General features: G+C 39.6%; 1 protein-coding gene across 1 annotated transcript in view; it reads right to left on the reverse strand.

The window, feature by feature from the left end:
- Positions 1-16,382, reverse strand: part of KCTD9 (potassium channel tetramerization domain containing 9) — a 61,011-nt gene that overhangs the window by 31,440 nt on the left and 13,189 nt on the right. The window contains exons 4-9 of the mRNA XM_059071740.2: positions 12,988-13,084; positions 12,327-12,385; positions 11,992-12,120; positions 2,823-2,890; positions 2,639-2,734; positions 1,750-1,899 (exon numbers count right to left, since the gene is read on the reverse strand). Coding sequence (XP_058927723.1) covers positions 1,750-1,899; positions 2,639-2,734; positions 2,823-2,890; positions 11,992-12,120; positions 12,327-12,385; positions 12,988-13,084 — 599 coding nt within the window. The remainder of the gene's footprint in view (positions 1-1,749; positions 1,900-2,638; positions 2,735-2,822; positions 2,891-11,991; positions 12,121-12,326; positions 12,386-12,987; positions 13,085-16,382) is intronic.

Raw genomic sequence — 16,382 nt, forward strand, 5'->3', positions numbered from 1 at the left:
CAATGAGATATAATCTCACACCAGTCAGAATGGCCATCATCAAAAAATCTAGAAACAATGCTGGAAAGGGTGTGGAGAAAAGGGAACACTCTTTCAGTGTTGGTGGGAATGTAAATTGATACAGCCACTATGGAGAACAGTATGGAGGTTCCTTAAAAAACTACAAATAGGACTACCATACGACCCAGCAATCCCACTACTGGGCATATACCCTGAGAAAACCATAATTCAAAAAGAGTCATGTACCAGAATGTTCATTGCAGCTCTGTTTACAACAGCCAGGACATGGAAGCAACCTAAGTGTCTATCAACAGATGAATGGAGAAAGAAGATGTGGCACATATATACAATGGAATATTACTCAGCCATAAAAAAGAAATGAAACTGAGTTATTTGTAGTGAGGCAGATGGACCTGGAGTCTGTCATACAGAGTGAAGTAAGTCAGAAGGAGAAAAACAAATACCATATGCTAACACATATATATGGAATCTAAGAAAAAAAATGCCATGAAGCGACTATGGGTAGGATGGGAATAAAACACAGACCTACTATAGCATGGACTTGAGGATACGGGGAAGGGTAAGGGTAAGCTGTGACGAAGTGAGAGAGTGGCATGGACATATATACACTACCAAACATAGGGTGGATAGCTAGTGGGAAGCAGCCGCATGGCACAGGGAGATCAGCTAGGTGCTTTGTGACCACCTAGAGGGGTGGGATAGGGAGGGTGGTAGGGAGGGAGACGCAAGAGGGAAGAGATATGGGAACATATGTATATGTATAACTGATCCACTTTGTTGTAAAGCAGAAACTAACACACCATTGTAAAGCAATTATACTCCAATAAAGATGTTAAAAAAAATAAAAATAAAAATTAGGTCCTTCAGATTTTTCCTTTGTACTGTTAGTGTTTTGCTTATTTTGCTATTTATGTGATTCTTCATCATAAGATGGAACAAGGAAATGTGTTGGTCTATTTTTTTATCAGATCCAATTTTCATGGAAAAATACACTGCAGCTAAGGAACATAGCCAACATTATAAAATTCAATAAACATTTATTCAGTGACTACTAAAGGCAAGGTTGTATATTAGGTGTTATTAACTCAAAAGACACACAGACATGGTTCTTGATATTAAGGAACTGAAAGTTCTTAGAAATTAGATTTCACGGCTGGTTTTACATAATATCCTCTAACCTCAAATTAACACAGGTAACTGCTACAGAAATACATGCATATACATATGTACACACACACATATATACACATACATATATGTAAACACATATGAATATAGGTAGAGGGAGAGAGCCACTGAGATGCTAACTTACACAGATTGCTGTATACCATGTTTATTTAAAAATAACTGCCACATATCCCCTGGAGCAATAACATTTTCCTATTCCAGAAATGAACCTGAATAGAAAAATTCAAAGATACTTTCCAGCTTTACCGTATTAATTCATTGAAAACAGAAGTACTGATAAATAGAGTGTTGAGGAGATCAGGATCTAATTTCAAGATTTAATTTCTTATTAGTTGCTATACTTTTCAGACCTATGTTTAATAAAGGATATCAAAGTTGCAAAACCAACCCATTTCACTTTCAGAACGTTCTGTTTTATCATCAGCTTAGTAAATTATGTTTGCAAGTAAAAGCTCCAGTAAGGGACAGATATAATTTCTGCTCTGAGTGTTCAATAGACTAAAGTTTTAATTTTATTTTGTAACCAAAAATGATTCTTACGTCAAGCACTGATCCAGAGAGATCAGCTCGTTCCAGATTTGCACAGCAGAGATTAGCATGTGCAAGATTGCAGCGGCTTAAATTGGCCATTTTGAAGTTAATGTATCGAAGGTCCAAACGAGAAAGATCAGCACCACTGAAGTTTAAACCCTAAAATTAAAAAACACAAACTGTCACAATATTTAAACCATCTGTTGTATTAAATTCAATTGCAATAGCTAACCACCATGTTTTTTAGAAGTAACTGGCAGTTCTGTCATTTGGAGTTCGTTACAAAACATGATCAAATGGAACTTAGATATATAAAATTAGTGTCCTTAATGTGTTCTTAAAGAAACTCGACTTACATATAACATTAGAACGCATCCTGGCTATGCCTTATTTATGTGCAGAAGTTTCTAAAGAGAGATCTCTGCTGGCCACATACCCGTTGATAAGTATTATTTTTTTATTAAACCTGATTGTACTTACATTATTTTATTAATTGAATAATTTTATTTTAAAAATTATTTTTAAAATATTTTATTTTTTTAAAGTGAGTACTGCGGTTTTTAAAATCATTAGTGGTATAATACATAAAAGTAAAAGTATCTTCCACTGATTAACCATACATAACAACTGTACAATTGACTTTTTATTTTTATTGCTGCAATTCCTATGCATTACTCAAAAACTGCTGCATGAGGCATAATTAGACAATAAAAAAGATTATCACATCTCTTTATCTGTCTAACCATTCTGGGACTAAATCAATGCTATGACCCATAAGTAAAATATATCTTGCATGAAAAAAGAAAACAAGGCAAGAAAAAAATTCCCAGAAGAATTTAAAACTTTACTCACAGATTTGCCCACACCAGTAACTCATGTAAAAGTCTGCTTTAATTACCTGGCAACGCAATTCTGATTTGGTTGGAGTGGCTAGCAGAAATCGAACAAACTCCTTTCGAGATATTGGTGAATGATCTTCTGGTGGTTGAGAATTCTTGAAAAGCATATTGACAGATCAGTGGAGCATTTTGGGAGATAGCTACAATACATGTAATACTTGACTAATGTAAAAAGAGTCTTACCTTTATTGCTACTTCTAGGTGTTCAATCAATGAGTCAATACCAAAAAATCTTGCTTCTTCTAACACACCTATCATAATAAAAACAATTTGACTTTTATAGAATGCTATTCAGTTTAATATTTATAGAATCATTTATGAAAAGATTCTATAAAGTTAAATTCTCACAACAGAAGTGAAATACGACAAGTAGGCTATCCATCAATATAGAAGAAAAATAACTAATGTTTAGAACATATATATGTATATATAGAATATTTAAAAATATTTGTAAACAAAGTTTTTCTAAAGTTTACATACAGCAAAAGAAAGAAGAGTAATGAATTAGAATGAAAGCTTTCCATATTACAAAATTATTTCTGAAAATAGGCCACAGACAAAAAAATCCTAACATCACACATTCCTAAAATAACTGACATTGTGATCTGTAAGCCCAATAATAAATGATTAGTTCACCTAATCTTAACATTTCATTGACAGTTAAAAAAATTTATTTTTGGCTGCACTGGGTTTTCGCTGCTGCGTGCAGGCTTCCTCTAGTTGCAGTGAGCAGGGACTACTCTTCGTTGCGATGTGCTGGCTTCTCGATGCAGTGGTGTCTCCTGTTGTGGAGCATGGGCTCTAGGCATGCTTAGCAGTTGTGGCACATGGGCTCAGTAGTTGTGGCTCGTGGGCTCTAGAGCACAGGCTCAGTAGTTTTGGCGCACAGGCTTAGTTGCTCCATGGCATGTGGGATCTTCCTGGACCAGGGCTCAAACCCGTGTCCCCTGCATTGGCAGGCAGATTCTTAACCACTGAGCCACCAAGGAAGCCCTTCATTGACTTTTTTTTTTTTTTAATATACTTATCACAGTCACAGCACCATGGTTTGGTTTTGTTTTGTTTTTTAAATAAATTTATTTAATTAATTTATTTATTCTTGGCTGTGATGGATCTTTGTTGCTGCGTGCGGGCTTTCTCTAGTTGCTACGAGCAGCGGTTACTCTTTGTTGTGGTGCATGGGCTTCTCATTGCGGTGGCTTCTCTTGTTGTGGAGCACAGGCTTTAGGCATGCGGGCTTCCGTAGTTGTGGTTTGCAGGCTGTAGAGCGCAGGCTCAGTAGTTGTGGCGCATGGGCTTCGTTGCTCCATGGCATGTGGGATCTTCCCGGACCAGGGCTCGAACCCGTGTCCCCTGAATTGGCAGGCGGATTCCTAACCACTACGCCACCAGGGAAGCCCCTTGAGTTTCTGAATGAAGCAGATCTGAATCGGTTTGTCAGAGATCTTTTAGCTACTGAATCAGAATATTATAGAAGTGAATAAACGTAAGATAGCTTCAAAACAAAAGTCAGCAGTATAATTCAGAAACCTTTCTTATAGGAGAATCAATTTTAAATGAAGGATTTCCAGGGGCCTCACAGAAGATGGCAGAATAGAAGAATGTGGAGCTCACCTCCTCCCACAAATACATCAAATATACCTATACATCTAGAACTATTCTCACAGAATACCCTCTGAACGCTGGCAGAATATCTCAAACACCGAAAATCGCATGAAGATCTCCTCATAACCAGGTAGTACAAGAATTTTTTTAAAAAAGGCATTGGGATGGGACTTGCACATCTGGGAGGGAGTTGTGAAAGAGAAAAGTTTCCCACAACCTGGAAAGCCTCTTCACAGGTGGGGAGATCAGCCAGGACAGAAACGGAGCTTTAGAGGCTCAAAGCAAAGTGCAGCAGCCAGTTTATGGCAGGCAGATCAGAGAAAGACCTGCACAGATGGTCCGGGTCACTGCCCTGTGCTCCCCAGCCTGAGATGTGCAGCCGCTGGTGTGGGCGGGAGCTGAGTTCTGAATCTTGGGTTTCAGAGGACAGACCCAGGGACTGGACCAGGATTGGCTGCTCGGAGAAAGCCTGAAGGGGCTGGAGCATGGTATGGGCTGCAACCAGGGGTGTATGTAGAAGAAGCCCAGGCCCACCATAGAAGCAAAGCCCTTTTGTTAAGGAGCATGGAAGGGAGGGACAGGCCTGCCACAGCAGCCTCTTTCTCCACACACTTTCAGCTGACTCAGCGCTACCTGTAGGAGCTCTGGGAGCATGCCAGCGGGCTGCCCACATGCAGAGGCGGGGCTGAAATCTGGGCCCTCTGCCCACTGCTGTGCAGATCTACCCCACAGCCACTGGCTTTGTATACTCAGTGCCTGCAGGACATCCAAGTGGACAATGGGTGCTCCCGTGGCTGGGACCAGTCTGGCCTTAGCAGCTATGTGGTTTGTGGGTGCATGCACACAGAGGCTGGGCTGGAGTCTGCGCTCCTTCGGTAGCTCCAACAGCGGGTTCAGGTGTGTGACTACTGTGGTCCTGCGACCTCACTTCAGTGGATCATTGCCAGCAGACCTATGCTGGTGACTTTGTGAACACAGCGCCTGAGGGACACCAGGGCTCACTGTCTGCATTCTCACGGTTGAGGTGGGACGAGTGCAGTGCCAACAACAGTGTACTTTGTGAGCCCACACAATGGGTGACGGGTGACAGCACAGAACGCACTCCCTGGTGGAGAGCTCCGGAGGAGGAATACTCAGGGGCTCCTCTCCCTGGCCATACTCCAATCCCAACTACCTCACACCACAGCTCAGAAACAGATCTGGGGGCTTCTACTGCAATAACTAGGGAGCAGACCCTGCCACTGAGAGGGCTGTGACAACCACAGAGCAAAGAGGAGGCCCCACTCAACATCCAGTGTAGCCTTTGGTCACCACAACATCAGCCACACCCCCTATCAAGGGGATAATGGCCAGCACACAATGATGAAAGAGGTGGCAGGTATACATCCAGAAAACAGCCCTTGCACCCAAAATTTTAAACCCACACAAGCTACACAGGGACACTTCCACATACTAACAGCCCTCCAAGACCACAGTAGGTAACTGTTTGTCGTAAATTCATAGAGTAAAAGAAATATAAGTAAAATGAAGAAGTATAGGAACCACTCCCAGAAAAGATCAAGAGAATTCCCCGGAAAGAGCAAACAATGAAACAGATCTGCTCAGTCTAATAGGCACTGAGCTCAAAAAAAGGATAATGAAAATACTGAAGGAACTAAGAAAGGTTATCAACACAAATGTAGATTACTGTAAAAAGGAACTAGAAAGTGTAAAGAGGAGCCAAGGAAAATGAGAAAACTCATTCGCCGAGATGAAAGCTGAACTAAAGGCAATGAATAACAGGCTGAATAATGCAGAAGAATAAATAAGTGATCTGGAAGATGGAACAATGGAAATCCCCCCGTCAGAACAGCAGACAGAAAGCCAAATGGCAAAAAAAAATTGAAAGCAATTTAAAAGACCTATGGGATAATGTAAAGTGTACAAATCTACACATAACAGTCATCCCAGAAGGAGAAGAAAGAGAAAAGGGGATTGAAAATGTATTTGAAGAAATTATGGCTGAAAACATCCCAAACTTAAAGAAGGAAACAGATACACAGGTACAGGAAGTACAGAGGGTCCCAAACAAGATGAACCCAAACAGATCTATACCAAGATATAGTTAAAAGTTAAAGAGAGGATTCTAAAGGCAGCAAGAGAAAAAACAAAGGGATAATTACAAGGGAACCCCCATAAGGCTATCAGCTGATTTCTTTACAGAAATGTTGCAGGCCACAAAGGAGCTGCAAGATATATTCAAAGTACTTAAAGGGAAAAATCTGCAACCTAGGATACTCTACCCAGCTAGATCAACACTTAGAATAGAAGAAAGAATTTCTCAGACAAGCAGAAACTAAAGGAATAGAACAATACTAAATCTATCCCTAAAAGAAATATTGAAAGGTCTTTTCTAAGTAGAAAAGAAGTAAGAATCTACAGGAAAGAGAAAATCACAATTGGAAAGTAAATCACATAAATAAGCCAGTATGCAGATTTTTAAAAAATAATAAAATAATTTTTTTGTGAGTGATGATAACCACAATGAAGAGCAAAAGGATAAACATGAAGACGTAAAAGAGGACATCAAAATCATGAAAAGTGAGGGAAGAGAGTGAGAAAACGTAGGTTTATCTTTTAGAATGTGTTTGAGGTCATACCACTATAGATTCTAAAGCAAGTTCATATAGGAAGGGGTTAACATACTTGAAAAACAGGGTGACCACAAATCAAAGACATACAATAGATGCACAAAAACAAAAGGAAGAGAACACAAGCATAATACAAAAGGAAATCATCAAATGATGAAAGGAAAAACAAGAAGAAAAAAGAACAGAGAAGAAATACAAAAATCAACTGGAAAACAAGCTCTACAATAGCAATACTTATCTATCAAAAGTTGCCTTAAATGTCAATGGACTAGGGGCTTCCCTGGTGGCGCAGTGGTTGAGAGTCCGCCTGCCGATACAGGGGACATGGGTTCGTGCACCAGTCCGGGAAGATCCCACGTGCCGCGGAGTGGCTGGGCCCGTGAGCCATGGCCGCTGAGCCTGCGCGTCCAGAGCCTGTGCTCCGCAATGGGAGAGGCCACAGCAGTGAGAGGCCCGCGTACCGCAAAAAAAAAAAAAAAAAAAGTCAATGGACTAAATGCTCTAATCAAAAGACACAGAGTGGCAGAGTGGATTAAAAAAACAGGAGCCTACAGAAGATGGTGGTGGGGGAGGACGCGGAGTTCATGTCTCCCCACAACTAAGGCATCTGCCAGATGCTGATGGGCGACCTCAATGCCCAAGGAGACAGGAGGAACCTCTGAGTGACCAGGTAGGACATGGGGGGAGTAAGGAGGGAGGAGAAGTGGAGGCCAGTCAGGACCGACGCCCCTGAGGGGTGACTGGGAAGGGGGAGAGGGGGGAGGGTTTCAATGCCTGGAGGGACCCTCAGGGGCTCAGAGAATCAGGTGTTTCCCCTGCCCAATCGGCCAGGAAGCATGCAGGGCTCCCAGGCAGGGTCCTCAACCCTCCAAGGCACCCTCTGGGCCATGTTGTTTCTAGGGGCATAGGAGGGAGGCGGGGGTGGTGGAGAAGGGGAGAGGTGGATGGGGGAGGGGCCCTCTGTGATAGGAGAACCAGGGGAGGCATGGAGGTTGTTTCACCCACTCACTTGTGCCCGGAAAGCCTACTGGGCTGTCAGGCTTGGTCCTCCATTTTCCTGAGCCCCCTTCTCTCCCAGGCCCCCTCTGGCCTCATGGGTCCTAGGGGCATGGGAGGGAGAAGGGGGAAAGAGGAGAGGTGGACAGTGGTGGGGGGAACCCTCAAGGATTGGAGGATCGGGGAGGTGTGGCGGGTGTTTCCCCAGACCACTCAGCCTGGGAGACCTGCTGGGGTCGCAGGCCAGGTCCCCCACCCTCCGAGGCCCCCTCTGTGCCACGCCGGTCCTGGGAGCATAGGAGGGAGGGAGGAGTTGGGAAGGGGAGGAGAGGAGGACGGGGCGAGGGGACGCTTTGGGGCCGGAGGATCAGGGGAAGCAACCCAGGCGTTTCCCCTGCCCACTCAACTCCAGGAAGCCTGTTGGGCTTCCAGGTCTGGTCCCTTGCCTTCTGGGGCCACCTCTAGCCACATGGGTGCTGTGGACATGGGAGGGAGAAGAAGAGAGGCCAATGGAGAGGGGCCCTCTGGGACTTCCCCCACCCACTTGGGCTCAGTGAGCATGCTGGGGTCCTGGACCTGGTCATCTGCCCTCCAGGGCCAGAGGCACTCCTGGGCCCCTCCTGCTGTGTTGAGACTAAGACCCTGCCCCAGGGTCTTTTCTGGCCCCGTGGGTCCTAAGCATAGGCCCCATCCACCACCTAAACCCCACCCCTACCTAAGCCCCGCCCCCCCACAGCCAAGCCCTTTTCTGGCTTTTTCCCCCCTCCTCTTTATTACTACTGTGGTTCTGTTTTACCTTCCACTTGTTGTTTCATCTATATTTTTATTCTTTCTAAGATAGCTGATAGTGTTCTAATATTATTTACTCTTTCTTACTGTTCTGTTCCTTTTTTTCTTTTGTCTTTTTGGCACCTCGCACAGCTTGCAAGATCTTGGTTCACGAGCTGGGGGTTGGGCCAGAGTTCCTGCAGTGGGAGCTCTGAATCTGAACCACTGAACTAACAGAGAACCTCAGACCCCAGGGAATATTCATAGGAGCGATGTCTCCCAGAGGTCCTCATGTCGGGACCAAGACTCAGCTCGACCCAACAGCCTACAAATGCCAGTGCTGGAAGCCTCAGGCTAAACAACCAGTAAGACGGGAAACACAATCCCACCCATTAAAAAAAAAAACCAAAAAACCAAAATGAGTTGACAAAAAATTATGTCACAGATGAAGAAGGTAAAAACCTACAAAACCAAATAAATGAAGAGGAAATAGGCAATCTACCTGAAAAAGAATTCACAGTAATGATAGTAAAGATGATCCAGAATCTTGGAAATAGAATTGGAGGCACAGATTGAGAAAATACAAGAAATGTTTAACAAAGATCTAGAAGAACTAAAGAACAAACAAACAGAGATGAACAATGCAATAACTGAAATGAAAAATACACTAGAAGGAAACAATAACAGAATAACTAAGGCAGAAGAACGAATGAGTGAGCTGGAAGACGGAATGGTGGAAATAACTGCAGAGGAGCACAGTAAAGAAAAAAGAATGAAAAGAATTGAAGACAATATCAGAAACCTCTGGGACAACACTAAACACACGAACATTCAAATTATAGGGCTCCCAGATGAAGAGAAAAAGAAAGGGTCTGAGAAAACATTTGAAGAGATTATAGTTGAAAAATTCCTTAACATGGGAAAGTCCAGGAAGTCACCAAAGTCCAGGAAGTGCAGAGACTCCCATACAGGAAAAACCAGCAGAGAAACATACCAAGACACATATTAATCAAACTAACGAAAATTAAATTCAAAGAAAAAAATATTAAAAGCAGCAAGGGAAAAACAAAAAATAACATGCAAAGGAATCCCCATAAGGTTACCAGCTGATTTTTCAGTAGAAACTCTGCAGGCCAGGAAGGAGTGGCAGGATATACTTAAAATGATGAAAGAGAAAAACCTAAAACCAAGATTACTCTACCTAGCAAGGATCTCATTCAGATTTGACGGAGAAATCAAAAGCTTTACAGACAAGCAAAAGCTAAGAGAATTCAGCACCACCAAACCAGCTTTACAACAAATGCTAAAGAAAATTCTCTAGGTGGAAACACAAGAAAAAGACCCACAAAAACAAACCCAAAACAATTAAGAAAATGGTAATAGGAACATACATATTGATAATAACCTTGAATGTAAATGAATTAAATGCCCAAACAAAAAGACACAGACTGGCTGAATGGATACAAAAACAAGACGCATATATATGCTGTCTACAAGAGACCCACTTCACACCTAGGGACACATACAGACTGAAAGTGAAGGGATGGAAAAAGATATTCCATGCAAATGGAAATCAAAAGAAAGCCGGAGTAGCAATACATCTATCAGATATAATAGAATTTAAAATAAAGACTGTTACCAGAGATAAGGAAAGACACTACATAATGATCAAGGGATCAATCCAAGAAGAAGATATAACAATTATAAATATTTATGCATCCAACATAGGAACATCTCAATACATAAGACAAATGCTAACAGCCATAAAAGGGGAAATCGACAGTAACACAATAATGGTAGGAGACTTTACACCCACTTTCATGAATGGACAGATCAATGCAAATGAAAATAAATAAGGAAAGACAAGCTTTAAATGACACAACAGACCGGATAGATTTGATTGATATCTATAGGGCATTCCACCTGAAAGTGGCAGAATACACTTTCTTCTCAAGTGCACACGGAACATTCTCCAGGACAGATTACACCTTGGGTCACAAATCAATCGTTGGAAAACTTAAGAAAATTGAAATCATATTAAGCATCTTTTCTGACCACACACTATGAGATTGGAAATCAATTACATGAAAAAAACTGTAAAAAACACAAATAAATGGAGACTAAACAGTGTGCTACTAAATAACCAAGAGATCACTGAAGAAATCCAAGAAGAAATAAACAAATGTATAGAAACAAATGACAACGAAAACATAATGACCCAAAACCTATGGGATGCAGCAAAAGCAATTCTAAAAGGGAAGTTTATAGCAATTCAATCTCACCTAAAGAAAAAAAAAAAAAACAATCTAACCTTACACCTAAAGCAACTAGAGAAAGAAGAACAAAGAAAACCCAAAGTCAGTAGAAGGAAAGAAACCATAAAGATCAGAGCAGAAATAAATGAAATAGGAAAAAAGAAAACAATAGCAATGATAAATAACACTAAAAGTTGGTTCTTTGAGAAGATAAACAAAATTGATAAACCCTTAGCCAGACTCATCAAGGAAAAAAAAGGGAGAGAATGCAAATCAGTAAAATTAGAAATGAAAAAGGAGAAATCACAACTGACACTGCAGAAATACAAAGGATTGTAAGAGACTACTACAAACAATTATATGCCAACAAAATGGACAACCACAAAGAAATGGACAAATTCTTGGAAGGGTACAATTTTCTAAGACTGAACCAGGAAGGATCAGAAAATATAAACAGACCTATCATAAGTAATGATGAAAGTGTAATTAAAAATCTTCCAACGGGGCTTCCCTGGTGGCACAGTGGTTAAGAATCTGCCTTCCAATGCAGGGGACACAGGTTCAAGCCCTGGCGCGGGAAGATTCCACATGCTGCAGAGCGACTAAGCCCGTGTGCCACAACTACTGAGCCACAACTACTGAAGCCCGCGCACCTAGAGCTCACGCTCCGCAACGAGAAGCCACTGCAATGAGAAACCCGCGCACCACAATGAAGAGTAACCCCCGTTCGCCGCAACTAGAGAAAGCCCACATGCAGCAACGAAGACCCAGAGCAGCCAAAAATAAATAAATAAAAATAAAAAATTTTAAAAATTATAAAAACAACAAACAAACAAACAACAAAATCCCTTAGTGTCCTTACTGATGAAATCTAAATCTATTTAGAATCTAAAATCGGAATATATGGGGTAGATATATACCTGAAAGACTATCTACCTGTGTAGATATATGAGTGTATATTTACACTCATATGCATGTAAAAACATTTAGTTTTAAAAATGGAAAAGATACTTTTACTTTATGAAAATATACATTACTAAGCAAGTGAAAAGAAAATACAAATCCTAAAAAGTGTGAGGAATTACACTGAAAACTCACCCAACAAATTAATCCCATCGTTTACAATGAGCTGTCCGTGACGCAAGTAGTTCAAAATGGGTTCAAAGTACTCAGGACTTCGGTCAATTAAGAAAGCTCCTCTATGATCTTGCTTATTTCCCCACACACCTGTGGGACCATTAAAATGAAGAAAGCCCCCCATAAACAAAAAACAAAGTTAGAAATTTATATAAGGAAAATTGTGTAACATACCAGTAAGTTTTTACTCTTGTAAAAATTATTACTGATTCCATTAAAAAGTACAGAAGGACAGGAGTCATAAAGTCAATACAACTACATACAGATCACACAAAATGTGATCTCACTGCACTCACCTTTGTCCTTAAACATGTGGGCCAGCATACTGTCAGGTTCTTTATTCACTAAAGTGCTCCTAAGAATTCAGGGAAAAAAACTGATTTCTCCATTTGTCTTTATAAACAAACATATTTAAGTCAAGAGTATACTTGATCCCAGCTGCTCTCTCAAAAAGATGCATGCTATAACCTGGGAGGAGTGATGCTGGGAAACAAAAATGTGCAGTAAGTTGCCACTTATCAAAATCTCTTCTAATCTGGCACTTCCTTTGATTTAAATATTGGTTTCGTTGCCTTTAATTTCAGTGCTGATCTACCCTTCTAGCAAGCTACCGTATCACAATTTTCTTGATGGAAATTTACATTTTTCTTATGCCTTTAGTATAAGCAGTTGTAGTCTAAAAATTTCAGTACTGTTAATTTTTTACTTGTGTTGCATGTATATTACTCAATATTTTAAAAGCATATTCTAAAAACAGTAAATTCATGCTTTTCATGCTTTCTCTGGAATGACTTGTGAACCATTTTCTACTCTTAGAAAAAATTTTCTAAATATTGGCTTCAAATCACACAGTATATTTAAGCAGCACTGGAATATCTTCTAAGGAAATCAGCAAACTGAAGGAAAGAACAAACAGTACATAGTACCCTCTCAACACAAACATACATGTGCACCTACCGTGTGGTTGTAAAGTACCGCCCTCCAACATTTAATGTTAGCCAGTCTGTGTGAGATCCTGACAACCCTTCTGGTACTTTAGAATCTGCCTGAGGGTCTAGAGATGACATGTAGAAAAAATAAACATTAAGTTGGGGGGGGTGGTTTGGGGAAGATGGCAATAGTATAATATTTTAAACTAAAACACACACATAAAAGCACGCCAGAGCTACTAGGACAGCAAGCCCTATACCCACAGACAGTATCTAAAACAAAACTAGGTGATAAGGTATCCTGCCAACACTGACAACTAGAAGAGCAGCATGGCATCAGCATCCTTGACAGAAGAAGCATCCTTGACGGAAGAAGCATCCTTGACGGAAGAAGCATCCTTGACAGAAACAACAGGGTATGTGATGATCCTAAGAATTCCAAAGTAACCCATAAACACTCACTTCAAAACTCGGCAAGTCTACTTGAGAACAGCCGAATGGAAGTGGGAGGGGTGTGCCCACTCCAACCATGGGTGATTCAAGCAGTCTGCAGTAAGATCTGAAGAGGCTGAAAACGAACTCTCAAAACCCACCCAGCCAAAGCTCCCACCTAGGACAAAGTCCCACACTGAGGATAAGATGTTGGGAAAAGAATCCAAGTTGAACAGAACAAAGACAACAGAGACAAAAGGAAAAGGAGTCCAGATAAAAGTCAAAAAAGGTCAAGCAGAACCAAAATATATTAGAAGGTGACTTCCATATTATTTAATACTTCATAAAAATAACATAAAAGGGACACCTAGAGCCATGAAATTACAAAAACTTTCCTAAGTCAGCTCCTTTCTCAAGTTAAGGGAAATTAATTTCATGTAAAAATGAGCAACAGAAAATCCCATACAAGATTATTAGAAGAATAGGAAGAATTACATCCCTATAGATAATGAACATGTGCCAGATAATGAAAATGTGCCGGAAAGAAATGGCCACAAAATAGGTAAACTACAATATTCCAAATATGCTAAAAGAAGTAAATAATACAAGGTATGAAAAAGCAACATAAACCAGAATCACAAAATTCAGAAATGAGGCAAGAGCACTCAGGAGAGAATTAGAAATAAAAACCATCTCAGAAATGAAAATTAAACTAGAAGACACACAGGAGTGAAAGAACATCACAGATAATGCCTTAAGGAAAATAAAAATTGAAAAGAGGAAAGCTTTAAAAATCAAGAAGAAATGAAGAAAGAGATGAAAAGGATTTAACAGAAGATTTCAGATATAGAAGACAAGTGTAGAAGATCCAACACATATACAATAGGAGTCCTGAAAGGAGAAAATCAAAGCATGGTAACAAAATAAATATATAAAGTTCAAGAAAACTTACCTGAAATTAAAAAAAACAACAACAACAACGTGAAACTACATATTGAAAGGGCCCACCACACATCTGAGAGATTCAACCCAGAACACCCAGAAACAGTATGCTAAAATTACTGTACTTTAAAGAAAGAGAATAATCCTTTGGGTGAGCTAGGAAAAATAATCACTTATGAGAGATCAGATTTTTTTTGACACCAAAACTCTGTCAGAAAAAATGCAGTAACATATGTAAGATATTTAAAGAAAAATAATATGAACCAAGGATTTAACAACTTAACTGAGGTATAATTGAAATACAATAAACTACATATCATTAAAGTTTGAAACTTGTTCAGTTCTGACATATGACTTTATGACCAGTCAAACTGACTTTCAGGTATAGAAGCCACATGCAAGATGTCAGAGAATACAGTTCTCACAAGTTCTTTATAAAGAATCTACTAGAGAACAAGTTTCAGGAAACCACTCGAGGCATCAGTTTAAGGACTGGAGGAGTAAAACTAAGTGATGGTTTTAAGGGAGAGAGTATAGTACAATGGTGTGTGTGTATATGTGTGTATGTATATAGTACATAATAATACTATTTGACAATGGATAAACAATACAATTATTTTTTAAGTAAGGAAAGAAAGGAATGAGCATATTAAAAAAATGTTTAACTGTCTTTAGTAGTCACATTGGTATTCAAAGTACTGGGATTATTATTGAAATTTTTATGTGTATTTTGTGTAGGATGAAGGAAATGAGTAATTACATGACATTACAATTCCATCACTCCCTATGTCCTTGGAAACCAGGATTACTGATATGCAAGAAAGGAGACATAGATGTAAGATAGAAGATGCTAAATAAAAATCTTATAATCATAATATAAACCAAAGTATTAGTATGAATCCATGAGATACTTTATTTATATGTTATATGTGATATAAAGCTTTATATCATATAATATTTATTATATATGAATTTTATCCTCTAGCTAGCTATGTATTTCCAACTCTGTTCACCAAAAAGCCTAGTAATCATGACGAACCCAGTAGCAGCAAGCCTCCCCAGCACCCAGGTTGGGTCTTGAAATGACATTTTCCACTAAAAGAAATCAAGGCTTCCAAGAAAAAAAACACTGATTTGGGTTTAGGACAAGAGAAGTATAAGATGAACACTTTGTTATTCCAGATAGTAAGGAAAAGACTAATGGGGTTGTGTTAAAAGAAGGACATGAAGGGATTTCCACTGGCCAAAAGTAAAATAATCTAGGTATCGATAAATGCAGAGGATGAAAACATACCAAATATTTTCAATTCTGAAAGTTTGTAATGATAAAACAAAAAACACTAATCACTTTTTGTTTTGTTGTTTGTATGTATGCAATGAACCAATTAAGTGACCACTGCCTGCCAACCCACTCTGTGAGGCTAATGGATAAGATGAGATGAATTTTTTTGTTCAGTCTTAAGGCAGAAACAGAGAAGATGCATTTACTTCTAAGTTGCTGTGTGATGATCTTGAGTACTACCTCCACTCACCAAATACAATTATTGTGAAAGCTTAAAGAAATACTTAAATATTCACGGTGTGATTGTCTGGAACTAAATATATCAAATAATCGTTAAAGAATATTTATTTAAGCCTCAGGCTCTTTCCTTTGAGATATATACTGTATAAGCTTTCTTCGAAACTGAAGGTTAGTGTGTGTGTGTGTGTGTGTGTGTGTGTGTGTGTGTGTGTGTGGTTGCTACCAAGTCATTTTTGACTGATTTAACTGCTGTGAATGACTGGCAAACATTACTTTTTCAAGCAATATATGCTTAAAAAATATGTAACATAACAGAGATTTTGATAACTACTATCAAAGAGAAAATTTCAAAACAAAACAGTTACAGTTCTAAAATCAAAACTACCCTATCATGTCATAATTAATGAATATGTGCACATCCAGAGCCTTTTAACAGCATGTAAAAGATGAGGTTTCCATACTAAAATATGATCATCTAATTCAAGTTAGAAATTTACTTTCACACACACCCCCAATGCAAAATCAAA

The sequence above is a fragment of the Kogia breviceps genome, chromosome 8 (assembly GCF_026419965.1).
Source record: "Kogia breviceps isolate mKogBre1 chromosome 8, mKogBre1 haplotype 1, whole genome shotgun sequence".
NCBI lineage: Eukaryota > Metazoa > Chordata > Mammalia > Artiodactyla > Physeteridae > Kogia > Kogia breviceps.